Source organism: Aotus nancymaae, unplaced genomic scaffold (genome assembly GCF_030222135.1).
Source record: "Aotus nancymaae isolate 86718 unplaced genomic scaffold, 86718_ANA_hifiasm-v0.15.2.pri h1tg000016l, whole genome shotgun sequence".
NCBI lineage: Eukaryota > Metazoa > Chordata > Mammalia > Primates > Aotidae > Aotus > Aotus nancymaae.
Genome location: NW_026988428.1, coordinates 11,238,866 through 11,256,575, shown reverse-complemented (window position 1 = coordinate 11,256,575; position 17,710 = coordinate 11,238,866). Strand labels below are relative to the sequence as shown.

Genomic DNA, 17,710 nt, shown 5'->3' with positions numbered 1-17,710 from the left:
TGCTAATATCACCTTGTAGAGTTGTCAGGAGGATTGAATAAAATAATGCATGTCAAATGCTTACACTAGTGTTGGACATACAGGGTTTGAAGAATCCTGTTCTCATTTATTAGCTGAAGGAGTTAGAATACATCCAGAATACTTACATATATACACATATATGTATATATATTAAATGTTAACATATATGTTTTATACATATGTTAAACTTGGGAAATCTAATTTTTTGGGATACTGGCTACTCTGCCTTCATTCTTTTGTATCTTTTTTTTTTTTAAAAAAAAACTTTTTATTATAAAATAAAACATAGATTATTCAGGAACCCACACAAGATACATGTGTTGTTACTTGGTAGATTCTTAAAAGAAATACATCCTCAAAACCATCACCCATAGCAAGAACTAGATTCTGCCAGCCACCCCAGAGAGCCTTCCATGTGCCTACCACGTGACCTCCCTCTGTAACAGCCACTCTCCTGACCTTAACAATTACTGCTTTCTTGTGTTTCTTTATGGTTTTATTTCTCAGATGTACATCCCTATACACTATAATTTTCTTTCCCATTTCAAGAATTAATATTAATGTGTCACTTAAAGACTCTCTTCATCTACAGGTGCTCACCATCTCCCTTGCTTTATTTACAATTTGTCTGTTGATAAGCTCAGGCCATTTGAGAAGCTCAGAAACTGCACACTCAGGGTGCAGTTCAGCTTGTTCTTCCATCTTCTGTATATTCTCTAAGTTGCTTGCTGGATCCAAAGGCTTGATCAGGTTAGATGCCTTGGAAAGACTACAGGTGGTAGCTTATTCTCTAATTAGAAGGCAGATTAATAATGTTTTTCTTTTCGTGAATGTCACAGTGAGTCAATGTCTGTATCTATTCTTGGAGATTGCAAATAATGGTATTCTAATTCTATCATTAAAACATTTTGTTAGTTGGAGGCCAGGCGCGGTGGCTCATGCCTATAATCCCAGCACTTTGGGAGGCCGAGGTAGATGGATCACAAGGTCAGGAGTTTGAGACCAGTCTGACCAATATAGTGAAACCTCATCTCTACTAAAAATACAAAAATTAGCTGAGTGTGGTGGCATGTGCCTGTAATCCCAGTTACTCAGGAGGTTGAGGCAGGAGGATCACTTGAACCCAGTTGGCGGAGGTTGCAGTGAGCCAAGATCGTGCCATTACACTCCAGCCTGGGTGACACAGCAAGACTCCGTCTCAAACAAACAAAAAAACCATTTTGTTAGTTGGAATAACTAATAAATAAGAGAAATTTTCCTCATCTACTATTTGGTTACATAACGGCAGAGTTCATATAGGAAAGGCGTGGCACTTAGTATTTTAGTCAACCAGTTTTAAGATAACATATTGATTCTCTATCATCTTTTGAATATAACCAATTTTTAAAAATATTTAATAGCTTTTGCCTTAATATTTTATACTATCTATAGATCATTACTAATTAAAAATAATAGTGATGCTGATAATACATTGTACTATTTGTTGAGTGCCTACTATGTGCCAAGCATTTTATTAGACACTTTTTTTTTGAGACAGGGTCTTACTCTGTCGCCCAGGCTGGAATGTAATGGCTTGATCTTAGCTCCCGGCAACCTCTGCCTCCTGGGCTCAAGTGATATTCCCATCTCAGTCTCCTGGGTAGCTGTGACCATAGGTGTGTACCACCCTATTTGGCTAATTTTTTTTTTTTTGTAGTAATGAGGTCTTAGCAGTTTGGGAGTCTGAACTGGGCGAATCGCTTAAACCCAGGAGTTAAGACTGTCTAGGCAACTATAGTGAGACCCTGCCTCTATAAAATAAAAAAACAAAAGAAGAAATGAGGTCTCACTATACTGTCCAGGTTGGTCTTGAACTCATGGGCTCAAGCAATCCTTCTTCCTTGGCCCCCCAAGGTGCTGAGATTATAGGTGTGAGCCACTGTGCCCGGCCCTTCAGACACCTTTCATACATTATCACAGTTTCAAATGCTAAAAGTTATTTGTATATTTATTAACACCTTTAACACTGGTTAATGCCATCTGTCTACCATCTAAAACATAATTTCATTTAAATTTATTTCTAATTATGGTTCAGTAACAATAAACACCCTCCAACTAAGCTAGGTGGTATTAAGTCATCTGTAAAGTGAACCAGAACATCTTTATTTTACTTGCTACTTGCCCACAGATTCACTGCTCCCCTTCCACAATTGTGCCTGCTTCTAACCTTTTTAATATGTAAAAAGATTCCATCCCTTAAAAATTTAAAACCATAGAGAAATTCGATACAGCTTAAAGTGATTTATTTAGCTCTCAATCTGGTAAAAAGGAAGAGAAATAGGTCATGAAACGGAAAGAACAGGAAACGGAAAGATTCACTTGGGAGAGACCCTAATGAGGACCCAATGATGAAAAGTAACAATTTAGGTGAGGAAGTCATGGCAATACGGGAAACAAACCAACTACAACTAAATTTGACATGAGGTGAAGAGGGCAATGGCCTTTAAGGGAAAGACATGTCTGATAAATACAGAGAAAGTCACGTCTAGCACAATATTACAAAATGAAAGTGAGTGATTTTTTTTTTCTTGAGACAGAGTCTTGCTCTGTTGCCCAGGCTGGAGAGCAATGGCATGCTCTTGGCTTACTGCAACCTCTGCCTCCAGGGTTCCAATGATTCTCCTGCCTCAGCCTCCCAAGTAGCTGGGATTACAGGTGGGTGCCACCATGCCCGGCTAATTTTTGTATTTTTAGTAGAGATGGGGTTTCACTATGTTGACTAGGCTGGTCTCGAGCCCCTGACCTCGTGCTCCGCCCGCCTCAGCCTCCTGAAGTGCTGGGATTACAGGCATGAGCCACTGCGCCCAGCTGAAAGTGAGTGATTTTTAATATGATTTTCATTGAGCAAATCATAGTAACTCCAAGTTCTCACACTGCTCTTTGTCACAATCCATCAGATGCCTCTAAAAGTCATGAGGTGATATCTACAGGATAAAAACATTCACTTAAATTAGCAGTTTTCAACACTGGCTGTAAAACAGAATCATGTGGGGGTGCTTAAAAGACTGATGCTAGGGCCTTATTCCAGACCAATGAAAATAGACTCCCTGGAGGTGAGAACCGGGTATGTGTGCCCTAATGATTATTATGTACAGTTAGGGTTGAGAACCAGTTGGTAATTTCTATGCAAAAGCTATTTCTATTTCAAATTTTTTTCAGGACAAGTAATTAACGTCTCTGTAGTTCATATTTTACCATCTTTTTATCTAACTTGCTACTGCCCACTCTGAAAAATATTAGTATCTAGTATTCTCATTCTACACATAAAGAGGAAGAAGAGAAGACTTATTCAAAGGGAACAATGAATCAGCAGAGCTGGAAGAGAAATCTTTGGTGTACCCATTTCAACATACCACTTCCCTTACATCTATACCTTGTAACCAAGAGCTGGAAGAATTTTGGTATATTATTTAAGATCCACTGTATTCTTCCTTTGCAAAGGTAAAGTGGCCTCAAAAAACTGGGTAATATTCTAACATAGGAATGCAAAACCATTACGCCTGGAAGATCACTGCATCAATGTAAGAAGCGATGGAATAAGAGAAGTTAAGTACTGGACTGTGAGAATATTTTCAGAGTAAAAAACTACAAACATTGGCAATATTTCATACTAACCAGAAATGGTTACTTCCAATACATTTTTCTTATGGCTAGAAATATTTCCTTACAAATGGCTTAAGGGGTATTATCTCCACAAGATCTTGCTTAGGGCATTGCCACCCTGAGTTTGCTTTGCTAGTAAAGAAAAATTTCCCCTGCTCTGCTAGTTCTGCAACTTGCAACTTGCTGTATCCAGAATTGTTCTGTGTATCTTACCCCCAAGTGCAATGCATGCCACCTGTGTCATGCCCACCTGCGTCAAAACATTGAGTTGTTCCATAATATGCTCTAAAGCATCAGTCACAGCAAGAGGTATGCTCCTTTGACTTTCGAAGGGGAGGTCACTCATGTCTTCTGTTTTCTTTTTTGTGGTTGTTGGTGAACATTCTGGTGACAATAAGGAAGGGTTCAAGAAATATCCACAGACCTCTTCACCCTTGTCTGGCAGAGTTCTACCACTGGTTTCTGTTGTCTTTAATGTCACAAAAAATATAGGAAGAGTTATAGTTTCCAAACTTCAAAATGATAAATATAAAAGTTTAAAGTATTCCTCTTCTAAAAAGCCCAGCCTTACATTAAAGATTTATCTTCAACTCTAATAAGTTATGATAATTAGTATAATTAAATTAATAAGGAATTATTATAATTATTATAATAAGGAAACAAAGCTAACAGTGAATAAAGAAAATTCACAATAATATCCTTGACTTTCTGTTCAATGAAACAGGCTTTCTATATGCCCATCTGAGGGATCAGGTGTTCTACCATTAAAAAGATTGTTAAATACAGTTTAATTCTTAATTTAAGAACAGTATTTACATCTATTAGGATGACTATTATTAAAAAAATGGAAAATAACAAGTGTTGGTGAAAATGTGGAGGAATTGAAACACTTGTCTATTGCTAGTAGAAGTGTAAAATGGTTGAGCTGCTGTGGAAAATAGTTTGGCTATTAGTTCCCCCAAAAGTTAAACATAAAATTACCATATGATCCAGCAATTCTACTCCTAAGTATACATCCAGGAGAACTCTGAAAGCAGGGACTCAACTGGATACTTTACAGCAATGGTCACAGTGACATTATTCACAATAGCCAAAAGCTAGAAACAACCAAAGTATCTATCAATAGATGAATGTATACACAAAATGTGGTATAAACATACAACAAAATATTGTTCAGCCATAAAAAGGAATGGAATTCTGATACATGCTATAACATGGACAAATCTTGAGAACATGCTAAGTAAAACAAGCCAGACACAAAAGGACAAACATTGTATGATTACACTTATATGAGGTGCCTAGAATAGGTAAATTTTTAGAGACAAAAAGAGGTTACTGGGGGCTGAAGGTAGGGGTAATGGGGAGTTATTGCTCAAGGAGTACAGAATTTCTAATTGGAATGATGAAAAAATTCTGGAAATAAATAGCAGGGATGGTTACAAAACACTGTGAATACTGTGAATATACTTGATGCCAGTGAACTGTACACTTAAGAATGGTTAAAATGATAAATTTTACATTATGTATGTATTACCACAGTAGAAAAACAGAAAGCCCTCCATATGGCAATGAACAATCCGAAAATAAAATTAAGAAAATAATTCAATTTACAATGGAATAGCATAAAAAATATTTATGAAAAAAATTTAACAAAAGAAATGTAAGGCCAGGTGTGGTGTGCTCAAGCCTGTAATCCCAGTGCTATGGGAGGCCAAAGAAGGTGGATCACCTGAGGCCAGGTGTTCGAGACCAGCCTGGCCAACATGGCAAAAGTCTCTACTAAAATTACAAAAATTAGGTAAATGTGGCAGTGCATGCCTGTAATCCAAGGTACTCGGGAAGCTGAGGCATGAGAATCACTTGAACCTGGGAGGCAGAGGTCATGGTAAGCCAAGATCATGCCACTGCACTCCAACTTGGGTGGCAGAGCAAGCCCTTGTCTCAAAAAAAAAAAAAAAAAAAAGAAAGAAATGTAAGACTTGTATACTGGAAACTATTATCCAAACCATCATTGAGAGAAATAAAAGATCAAACGATCTAAACAAATAAACATCCCATATCCCAAATTCATGAATCAAAAACTTTGATATTATTAAGATGGCAATACTCCCCACATTGATATGCGGATTCAGTACAAACCCTATCAAAATCCCATTTGCCTTTTTTGCAGAGATTGATAAGCTAATCCTAAAACTCATATGGAAATGTAAGAAACCCATAACAGCTAAAATAATATTGATGAAAAAATATGAAGGACTCACACTTCTAAATTTCAAAACTTATTGCAAAACTATAGTAATTAAGACAGTGTGGCACTGACATAAGAATGGATATATAAATCAAAGAAACAAAATTGAGAGTGCAGAAATAAACCCTTCCATTTATGGTCAGTTGATTTTTGACAAGATTGCCAAGACAATTTAATCATGAAAGAATAGTCTTTTTAACAAATGGAAGGGGAAAACTCAATATCCACATCGAAAACAATGAATTTGGGCCCCTACCTCACACCATATACGAAATTAACTCAAAATGGATCATAAAGGGCTGGGCATAGTGGCTCATGCCCATAATCCCAAAGTGTTGAGAGGCCAAAACGGGAGGATTGCTTGAGGCCAAGAGTTTGAGATCAGCTTGGGTAAGGAGACTGGGAGTCTGCATCTCTACAAAAAATTTAAAAAATCAAAAACTTAGCCAGGCATGTTAGTGTGTGCCTGTAGTTCTAGCTACTCAGGAGGCTGAGACAGGAGAATGGCTTGAGCCTAGGAGTTTGTGGCTGCAGTGAGCTATGATGGCACCACTGCACTCTAGCCTGGGATACAGTGAGAGATTCTGTCTCTTCAAACAACAATAACAACAAAAAACATGTCCTCAAAATGATTCTATGACTATCGCTTTGAATTACTCAACTCCATATGACAAAGAAAAGCTAAAATTGTACTGAAAACATCCAGAAGAAAGGCTCCTAACAATCATAGATCCTGGAAGAACAAGTTAACATAAAGGATTTTTAATGCTACCCATTCATACTTATAAGCAATCTATGGACCAATCACCTATTCACGCTCTGAACTAAGGGAACTAGGAAAGTAGCATACAACACTTATCTACATGGTTCTGCAGCTACTGAGCTGATAGCAAGGACTAAAATGGGAGCACTGTAAAGGTGAGTATGGAAATGCAAAGGATTCTCCAAGAAATCCTGTGTCATGAACATAGTCTGCATTCCTGATCCTAGACCTCACTCACTGGGGACAAAATATAGATGTCCATGCTCAACAACCATCCTCACCCCCAAACAAATAGTTCCTGCTCAAAGGACAGGCTTTAAAAAACAAACAAATAGAAAACATTGCTTCTGCTCTGCCTGTAATGGCTCTCTCTGTCATCCTAGCATGACTGCATCCTTCTCAACCTCCAAATGTCAGCTTAATTGTCCCATCTTCAGAAATGTAGTCCCTGCCCTGACCACCCTACCGAAGCTGGACCTTTCATTCTTTAGTGTAGCATCCTGATGTTTTCCTCCATAACCAGAATTTGTATTTATATATTTGTTCCTTGTTATTGTCTTTCTCCCTCACTAGACTACTATGTCTACTCTTCTCATCACTGTATCCTTTGGATCATTTCTAGTACTTAGCAGAAGCTTGAATATTTTTGAAAATGTTAACCACTTGTATATTTTATTACTCCTCTCACAGATGGAAACCAAATTATCTATAACCAAGACAGTTTTTTTGAAAAAATATGGATCACAACATGCCTAAGTATGTATATACATGGCCACAGATACTATTAATCATATTGCAGTAAGAGCTTCAGCCCTTCTTGGAAAAAAGCCCCAATCTAATTAACAAATCAGTCATTGAACTCTGGAGGTTTGCAGTCAAGGTCATTAGTATAGAAAGGACAATAGAAAATTGGCAAAGATGATATAAGACCATAGACAATCTAAGCAATAAAAGAGCTCCAACAGAGCCTTAATAATGGTTTTCTTGTTTCGGACCAGCAAAAAAATACATTATTATCATATGACACATGGAAATGAAAGAAAAAAAGGGAAAAACATATGGGCAGAGAGAAAAAAGGGTGCCAGCTCTCCATCCTACAGCATTAGCCAACTGACATCTCTATCTCTGTCTCTCAAAGGTATTGATACCTAGGTATTAGCATATTCCTTTCTACCAAGCAACCCCGTCTTTACATCTTGTTTGTACAGGAGAAGAGTGAGATGTACAGCATAGGGGAAGTTCAATACATTCCATTTGTAAACATTTTTTAAAAAGGCACAAAGGGAAAAACACAGTGTTTAAGATTCTTGGCTGACAGAAGTCCAGCAAGTAAGTCTATCATACATGGTTCTCTCAGCACATTGAGATACTCTCCTATTTCAAAGGTGCTAACATTCAGTTTTGAGTAAATACTTACTGAGCACCTATACGTACTATAATACAATGATAAATATATGTATGGTATGATGCCCACTCTTGAGGATTCTCTGTTGTGATGAGAGAATTCAGACCGGGCAGGGCCTAAATTCCCCACAGTGCCTAGCTCATCTCTGGCACTGCTGAATGAGCAAAAAACAGACAAGCAGACAAAACACAAGTCAATACATGACTGTAAGACTGCAGAAGAAACAAATGCTTTGTTAGTTCATAAAAGGAAGAAATCACATCATGTTCTCATTTCCCACCTCTTACTTCTATTGCTAACACTTGAAGTACAGTCAAACAATAGTAATACAATCACTGATCCTACAAATGAGGACCTGCTATGGTAGACATTAGACCTATAGCAAAGAACAAGTCAAACATGGTATCTTCCTTCATGGAACTCACAATTCTCTGGGGAAGCACTTTATCAAAAAGGATGGCAGGGCAATTACTACCCTTAAGTTCTTGTTTGGATAAACCCATGGTTGCCATCCTGAAGATGGGAAATGTAGCCTCACCAAGGGCACAGAATGAATCTAAGGGCTGAGAAATCCTTATCTGTATAGGTTAAAAGGCCCCACTCTCCTCCTAAACAAATGAAATGGAGTAAAAGATACAAACTGACTGATGCAAAGAACTATGAGAGTCCTGAGAACTAAATATAAAACATATCACATCCTGGGGACAAATGACTCTTAACAAGTTCTTTAAATATCATGGTTAATTTTAATGCATACATCTTCATTTGTCACTTATATCTGAGGACAAATTATTTTAATGCATCAATAAAAACTGAAATTTTTGGCATTGCCAAACACATTTTTATTAGAAAATTAACCATTCAACAACATAACGATGGTCCACACATCTAAACTATTATTATTTTCTAAACTATTATTATTTATATATAATTAACAAAGGAACATTCAGGATACTGTGGCGTTCAACTACATGTGAAAGTTCATACATTATATCTATTCCTCCTTTCCTCTTCTCTACTTCTCCTACCACCCTTTCCACCATCCACCCTCTGGGCAGGCAAGTCAGAATTAATCACTAGTGCCATTTCACTCCCACAAGACTTTGTGCCATCAGTAGAGGATTTCTCACTCCTTATTACATTTGTATTGACATATCTGTATTCCCCATTAGATTATGAATCCCTCGTGTGGGGGCAATAACTTTATCATCTCAGGTGCCTGGGATAGCACATGAGACACGGACAAAGCTCCACATTCGTTAAACTGAATTTAACTGACTGTCCTGCATCAGCTAAGCCATTCACAAAAAATTAAATATTAGTAATTTGATAGTATTTGGAGAGAAGTATAACCCCAAAGTTAAACTATTGCCATTTTCTGCTAAAAATTACAATCTTAAATGCCTTCTCAGAGGTACAGTGAGGGAGCAAGGCAAGCATATATCATCTAAGTGCAAATCACTGGTAGATTTGTATCCCCTGAAGGCATACTTGATAGCTTCTGGCTGAATAACATAAGGATTTATCTGACAAATGTGCCTGCAAAAGTAGGCATTTCACATGTAAATATTATCAGTGACTTGAACTTCAGATATACATTCAATCAATTGGTTAAAATAAGTTAGTTCTGGTTTACAACTAACATTTCTACTTATGGTTTAATTCTGTAAGTAGAGAACAAAACAGATAAAAGGCAGAAAAGTATCTAAGCCAAAGTGAGTTTCCCATTATTGAAGGTTCTAAAATAGACTTGAGAAGGTCATTTGTCAGAGATATTGTGAAAGATAAACAAACATCAAATCAGGAAATGCAATTGAATGCCTTTTAAAGCCCTTTTTATTCCTGATGTTCTGAGATTTTTAAATCACTGCATACACACACACACACACACACACACACACACACTTATGTATAAAACGTCTGCCTGAAATAGACTAGAATAACAACAAAAAGGGCCTTTTGCCTGGACAATAATAAAAGCAAGTATTATTTTTCAAAGAAAGAATATATCGTTTATTTTCAATGGCAAAATTTAGAGTAGGGATTGGAAACTTCAATAATCTCTACATAAGATCTAAGATAATGAATACATATCATTTGTTGAAGCAAAATTATTTTATTTAGCATCTATGTGCCAGGCAAAATTCCAGGTGCCAAGATAGAGGATTGTGTTCATTTCCTACTGCTGCTGTAACAAATTACCACAAACTTAGTGGTTTAAAACAATGTAGATTGATTATCTTATAGTTTTGGAGATCACAAGTCCAAGACAGGATTAATGGTGCTAAAATTAAGGTGTCAGTAAGCTGCACTCCTTCTGAAGGCTCTAGGAGAGAATCCATTCCTTGCCTTTCCAGCTTCTAGAGGCTGTCCACATTCCTTGGCCCATGGCTGCATCATTCCAATCACCGCTTCCATTGTTGTATCTTTTCTAATTCTCATGACTCCTTCTTTCCCTATAAGGACCCTTGTGATTATATGGGGCCCAACCAGATAAATCCAGGATAGCCTCCCATCTTAAGAGCCTTAACTTGGCTGGGTGTGGTGGCTCACGCCTGTCATCCCAGCACTTTGGGAGGCCAAAGCGGGTGGATTGCCTGAGCTCAGGACTTTGAGACCAGCCTGGGCAACACAGTGAAACCCCATCTCTACTAAAATAAAAAAGAAATTAGCTGGGCATGGTGGAGTGCGCCTGTAGTCCCAGCTACTCAGGAGGCTGAGGCAGGAAAATCGCTTGAACCCAGGAGGCGGAGGTTGCAGTGAGCCGAGATCGTGCCACTGCACTCCATCCTGGGTGACAGAGCGAGACTCCATCCTTTTAAAAAAAAAAAAAACACTCTTACACTGTTGGTGGGAGTGTAAATTAGTTCAACCACTGTGGAAAACAGTGTGGCGATTCCTCAAGGACCTAGAAATAGAAATTCCATTTGACCCAGCAATCCCATTACTGGGCATATATCCAAAGGATTATAAATCGTTCTACTATAAGGACACCTGCACACGAATGTTCATTGCAGCACAGTTTACAATAGCAAAGACCTGGAACCAGCCCAAATGCCCATCGATGATAGACTGGACAGGAAAAATGTGGCACATATACACCATGGAATATTATGCAGCCATTAAAAAGGAGGAGTTCACATCCTTCGTAGGGACATGGATGAACCTGGAAAACATCATTCTCAGCAAACTGACACAAGAACACAAAATCAAACACCACATGTTCTCACTCATAGGCGGGTGTTGAACAAGGAGAACACATGGACACAGGGAGGGGAGCACTATACACGGGTGTCTGTTGGGGGGAGGGGGGATAGTGGGGGGTGGGGAGTTGGGGAGGGATAGCATGGGGAGAAATGCCAGATATAGGTGAAGGGGAGGGAGGCAGCAAATCATACAGCCACGTGTGCACCTGTGCAACAACCTTGCATGTTATTCACATGTACCCCAAAACCTAAAATGCAATAAAAAAAAAAATAATAAAATAAAATAAAATAAAATAAATACAATGTAAAAAAAAAAAAAAAGCTTTAACTTAATCACATTTGCAAAGCCCCCTCTGCCATGTAAGGAAATATTCTCATAGATTCTGCAGATGAAGACATAAACATTTTTTAGGAATGGTTGTCCTGCCTACCTCAAGGAGTGAATAAACAAGAGGCCCTGCTATCATGCAGTTATACTGCAGTGAGTAAAGGAGAAAACTAAATATGTAGATATATGATGTAACGCTAAATGACAAAGGTTAGGAAGAAAAATAAAGCTGAGCAAGGTGCCGTGTTATGAGGTAGCTACACTGATGCAATTTTTAAATGGAGAAGTGGTAAAGAATAAGTTTTGGACATGTTATATTTGAGATGCCTATTAGACTTTCAAGGGGAACAGTCATTAACACAATTGGAAATGTATGATTCTAGATTTCTATGGAGAGGCTGGGGCCAGAAATATAAATTTGGGAGTTACTGGCATCAGATCTTTTTATCCATGGGTCTGTGATCACTCAGGAATGAGCCAAACAAGAGAGGAGTTGCAGAGACTTTAGAAGGCAGGAGCAGGAAAGGTGACTGGTGGCCCCTGAGGTTAAAGACTAGTGGCCCAGAAGTCAAGTGAGGAAAGAGCTTCCAGGAGGAAGGAGTGATTACCAGGATTAAGTGCCACACACAGGTGGACTTTGAGTAGAAGTCTAAGTAGACTTCTTCTAGAGTAGAAGTCTTGACATGAGTAGAAGAGTGGGAATGAATGCTTGATTGAATAGCACTCAGAAGAATGTAAAGTGAAGAAATAAAGACAGTGAACCTAAGCAACTCTTTTTTGAGAAGACTTTTGCTATAAATGGGAGAAGAGCCATGAGACAGGAGCTGGAAAGGGATGAGGGGGGGTCAAATGAAGTTTTTATTTATGAAGGTGAGAAATACATCACAAATGTGTGCTGTTGGAAACAGCAAGCAGAAAGACAGCACTGATAACACAGGAGAGTGAGGGGATAACTACTCGATCAGTGGGCTAGATACATAGTGGCTGAGTGCCATGGAGCTTTATGTAAATAAATTTATGGTGAGACCAGCCACGATGGCTGTTTAGTCAAATCCAGCCCCTACGGTGTAGGCGTGGAGGAGGCAGAAAAACAGATTTAACCCAGGTTGGCATTTTTCTAGGTAAGGATAACAGAGGGAGAAAGGGACAAGACCATGGATGTAATGATGGACCACAGAATGTAAGCTGGGTAAAGGAGGCCCAGACACAGGGAGTAGGCAGCGTAAAGCAGGAGGCTTGCTGGATGGATGCTTTTCTGGGGCTGATGAATTACCAAAATGGGAGGGCTAGAAGAGTGTTTGCCAAAGAGTGGGAGGCTTTACACTAAGTTTGCTATCAGCACAAAGGACTCAGATAGTCACAGAGTTCATCTGAGAATTCTGACAAAAAAGATGGCTGCCTTTCAGAAGTGACTCAGAGTGTTGCTCTAAATTTGGTTTGTTTCTTAAGATCAAAAGCCAATGTTGAGTAAGGAGTGGATGGATCAATCAGGGAAACAGAAAAAGGTACTGTAGAGTCACCCAGATGGAGCTGTCACAGGACCACAACACAGAATTCATTTTCAATTCCTAACATTCTTGAAAACAGGCTGTTGATCCTGAAGGAGAAAATGACTCTTTTCTATCATCTCAACAGTGTATTATGTATCCTTGTAGGAATATACTCATCTGATCAAGTCTGACTGACTTGAAAGTATGACTAGGATATAATAAAAAAATGTGTCAAATTTTGTCCTCCAAACTAAATTTGCTCAGTTAAGAAGACTTGTTTGTCCCTCAGGAGAAAACATACATCTTTTTCTCAAGAAAGAGCCTTCAGGCTTTGGGGATAAGATTTTATAGAGGATGTTGCTTTTTCTTCTTGAGATCAAATTGGAAATTGCATTTTTATCAGAAGACTTGAAAAATACACCATGTAGCTATCAACTGGAATGTCCAAATGATTAATTCAGTCACCTTGGAAAAGACAGCTGAGGCCACAATACTGTCTTCCTTTATCTTTAATCTTTATTCTCATCTATAGAGAAACCTATTAATTTTGAAGCCATGAATGGGTAGCATACAACTAGGACAAATGAAATCTGTACAAAAATTTCCTTCTATGTTTCACTTGTTACATGATTAAAAAAAATACAAACCATCAATTCCTCAAAAGTGGATCTACTTCCTAATGCTGTATGCTGATCTAAAAGTGTACTGCACCAGACATATCTTAATTAATGATAAAACTAATAACCAAAATTATCTGGGAGTAGGGGGTAAAATGGGTAACAGGTAGTGAAAGAGAATTAGTGTTCTCTTTGCTGAATTACTATTAAACTAAAAAGCCTACAAGTGCATGATATTTCCAGTACTCCAAATGAACATAATACCAACTTTCTGCATAAAATTTTCTGCAAATTCAAAAGGGAAAACAAGTAGCCATTACACTGTGAAGGGCATTCAGAGTAAGGAATGCATCCTCATTATTTGTTCCATATCAAATTCAACAAGAACCTTTCATACAGCATGCTAAATGAATAAGGCAAAGATCTATTGTTATCTTTCACACTGTTCAACAAACCCCAAAGAAAAAAAAAAAAGAGATTTTCAGATGTAGTTTTAAAAGTGATAAAAGGTTTTCATTTTCAGGCAGCTGACTGAAAATGTGTTTAATATATATTTTTAAAAGTTAGCAGACAAAGATCTATCATCTATTTTGAAATTCTAGTCCCATTATTTTATTGGATGAAAAATGATTTCCTAACAATAATATAGGAAGCCAATCTAACATCAGACAATTAATCTATGAAATTCATCTAAAATATTCAACCTTTTCATAAAGATTATATAACTGGATACAGTTGAAAAACTATGGCTTAAAAATCTCCAGGAAGAATGGCATTCTTTTTTTATTTTTATTTTTTATATGGAGTCTCGCTTTGTCGCCTAGGCTGGGGTGCAGTGGCGCCAACTCAGCTCACTGAAACCTCCGCCTCCCAGGTTCAAGCAATTCTTTTGTCTCAGCCTCCTTAGTAGCTGAGACTACAGGTGCATGCCACCACACCTAGGTAATTTTTGTATTTTTAGTAGAGACGGGGTTTCACTATATTGGTCAGGCTGGTCTAGAACTCCTGACCTCAGGTGATCCACCCGCCTCGGCCTCCTAAAGTGCTGGGATAACAGGCGTGAGCCACTGCGCCCAGCCACAGTAGAGTTCTTTTTTTCCCCTGGAGGAGAGGAGGTTAGGTTTTAATGTCCCAGTCCTCGAGCGCCACCGTCCGGCGCCTGCCAGGCCCCGCGTCCATGTCGCTTATTTGGGTGGTGGCCTGCCCGCTCCATCAGGGCCTGTAGCAGAGGCCGCCCCATTGTCTTCGGGCACCAGATCCAAGTCCAGCTCCAGATGCTGCATGTAGAGGCCCATGGCGCACGTCCAGAGCAGGCTGGCGGCCAGGGTCCCCGCGACCGCAGCGTCAGTTGCATGGGCCCCCACAGCGCTGCCCGGCCCACCGCGTAGGAGGCGCTGCCCCACACCATGCACAGGCCGCCCAGCAGGAAGAAGCCATATGCTGCTTCCCGACCCATGCCACGCTGCATGAAGGAGATGACCCCGATGCCTGATGCCATTGCGGAGCCACAAGAGGAAGGCTGTCTCGTGCGCCTTCCGGAGGAGCCAGGTGTTTGCCAGGTCCGGTCCAGCTCGGACGCGGGGTGGGGGGGTGGGGTGGTGAAGCCCCGGAGCCGAGGCGGTAGCTACGGGAGAAGGACGCCCCCCGCCCCCCGCCACTAACGCAGCAGTAGTGACATCCGGAAGCGGAGACGGGCTAGGCGGGCCCAACAGCATCCTTAAATTGCTTATGAGTAAAGTATCAGTAACAAATCCTTCATTATAAACAACCAAAAATAAAATTCTGCGATAACACGATGCCGTTTAAATATTTTTCCTCCGTACATTTTCCTCCATACAAACTCATGTAGGTGCTTTCCTCCGTTCTCATTTTGCTGGTGGAAGAAACTCAAAAACCAAAGATAATAAAAACAATGGCTATGTTTATATAGAAAGATTTTTTTGTCCCAATAATTACCATGGGGAAAACTGGCCCACCAAAAATAACATTCAAATATAACCATAAAATTCAAAAATACTTTTTATAGATGTCATGAGTCAAAGAGAACATGAGCTAGATTCTATTATTTTATAATCAGAATGATGAAGAATTATGATTATACTTTCTCAAACATGCACATGAACGTGTGTGCATGAACATACACACAGATGAGTAAGGAGGAAGTTTTTAAAGAGGAAGTCATAACACCACTAAAACAAATCACTAACATTATGACATGCTTTAAATGAAACAAAACCCATTATGTTTCATAGCCATTAAACATGATGGGCTTTATCCATTTCAAATTTCACTCTCAGAATTTACCAAATAACCAGCATGATTCAAATAAGCATTCTTTGCTGGGCACGATGGCTCATGCCTGTAATCCCTGAACTTTGGGAGGCTGAGATGAGCGGATCACTGGAGGTCAGTAGTTTGAGACCAGCCTGGCCAACATGGCAAAACCCCATCTCTACTAAAAATACAAAAATTAGCTGAGCTTGGTGGCATGTGCCTGCAGTCCCAACTATTCTGGAGACTGAGGCAGGAGAATCACTTAAACCTGGGAGGTGGAGGTTGCAGTGAGCCGAGATCGTGCCATGGCACTCCAGCCTGGGTGACAGAGCAAGACTCAGTCTCAAAAACAAAACAAAACAAAACAAAAAAAACAAAAAACAAATAAGCATTCTTTTAAAGATTCTTCTTGATGAATGAGATGCAATTAGTACAGATCATCTCTTTATCATAATCATTATCACATTTACTATGGAGCAGTAGTTTAGGGGTCACCCTGTGGGACCAAGTGTCTTAACCAAGTCAAGATTCTCAAATCTAGATTTCTGTACTGGATGCTCTCCACACCTAAGCCCTGTCTCTTCCCGTCCTGATAAACACTACCATTAACTAGCCAGCAGCCAAAAATTTGGGAGATATTCTTGACTCTTCCCTCTTCTCCCATGTACAATCAGTAAACAGAACTTACTGACTCTTTCTCTTCAGTATCTCATGAGTCAGTCTCCTCTTCTTCATCCCCTATGCTACTGCTCTAGATCAGACAGTTGTCACTTCATGTCTGGATTACTACTGCAATTGCCTTCTAATCCTCCATGCCTCTAGTTTCACCTCCCTCCAACGCCTCCTTTTTCATATCTTCAGAGTAACTGTTCTGAAATCCAAATTTGCTTTTGTCACTCTCCTGGCTAAAACCCCTTTACTGGTTCCCCCAATTCTTAGGGTGAATCCAAATACCTCCAAAAATCCTCAAAACACATTTAAGATCATTCCCAATCCAACCTCATCTTCTCTCACCTATCTCATCTCTTGCTGTCTCTCAACTTTATGCAATGCTGAGGCAAACCTGAAATGTCCAGTTTCCTGAATTCACTCCCCTCTCAGGGCTTCTTGCTTTTGTGCTTGCTGAGCTCTGTCCTCCTTCCTCTTATTATTAGGAAAATTCTTTAAAAATCAGCTCAGGTATCACTCACTCTTGGGAAGATGTAACTGTAACTTTTCTGTCTTCCACTCAAATTCTCCAGGTAATGCCTGACCCCCACCCCTACCATACAGTCTCTTTAATCACCCCACTAATTACTCCCATAGCAATTTAGGCACATATCATTATTATTGAACTTGCCCTTTCATTTGTACATTCTCATTGCTTGGTATTTAACAGGTACTCAATAAATTTACTAAATGAGATTTTAAAAATCTAATACAGTTGACTCCTTTTCTCACTCTTCCCTCTACTCACTTTTATACTTCCTTCATACTAGTTCGTATCTGTATTACTCGATTTAAAAAACCCTTCGAAAGGTTACCAGTAATCTCCACACAATGATCAAACATTTTCTTTTTTTTTTTTTTTAATTGCATTTTAGGTTATGGGGTAAACGTGAAGAACATGCAAGATTGTTGCATAGGTACACACGTGGCAATGTGATTTGCTGCCTTCCTCCCCTTCACCTATATCTGGCATTTCTCCCCATGCTCTCTCTCCCCAACTCCCCACCC

At 39.2% G+C, this 17,710-nt stretch overlaps 1 protein-coding gene and 1 pseudogene across 16 annotated transcripts in view; both read right to left on the bottom strand.

Annotated features, from left to right (window-relative positions):
• POC1B (POC1 centriolar protein B) overlaps nt 1-17,710 on the bottom strand; it is a 221,879-nt gene that overhangs the window by 67,996 nt on the left and 136,173 nt on the right. For 10 of the 16 annotated variants that reach the window (XR_010342955.1, XM_012469362.3, XM_012469360.3 and 7 more), the window contains one exon: nt 3,914-4,132. The exons of 4 other annotated variants lie outside the window; for them this stretch is intronic. Coding sequence is in view for 10 of the 12 variants with exons in the window: in XM_012469362.3 (XP_012324785.2) it covers nt 3,914-4,132 (219 nt within the window). In the remaining 2 variants the exon portion in view is untranslated. Of the gene's footprint in view, nt 1-3,913; nt 4,133-4,644; nt 4,761-17,710 lie in introns of those variants that run through there. 2 more of the 16 variants (XM_064376897.1, XR_001110130.3) reach the window with 2 other exon arrangements.
• LOC135275361 (transmembrane protein 160-like) lies at nt 11,638-17,686 on the bottom strand (annotated as a pseudogene).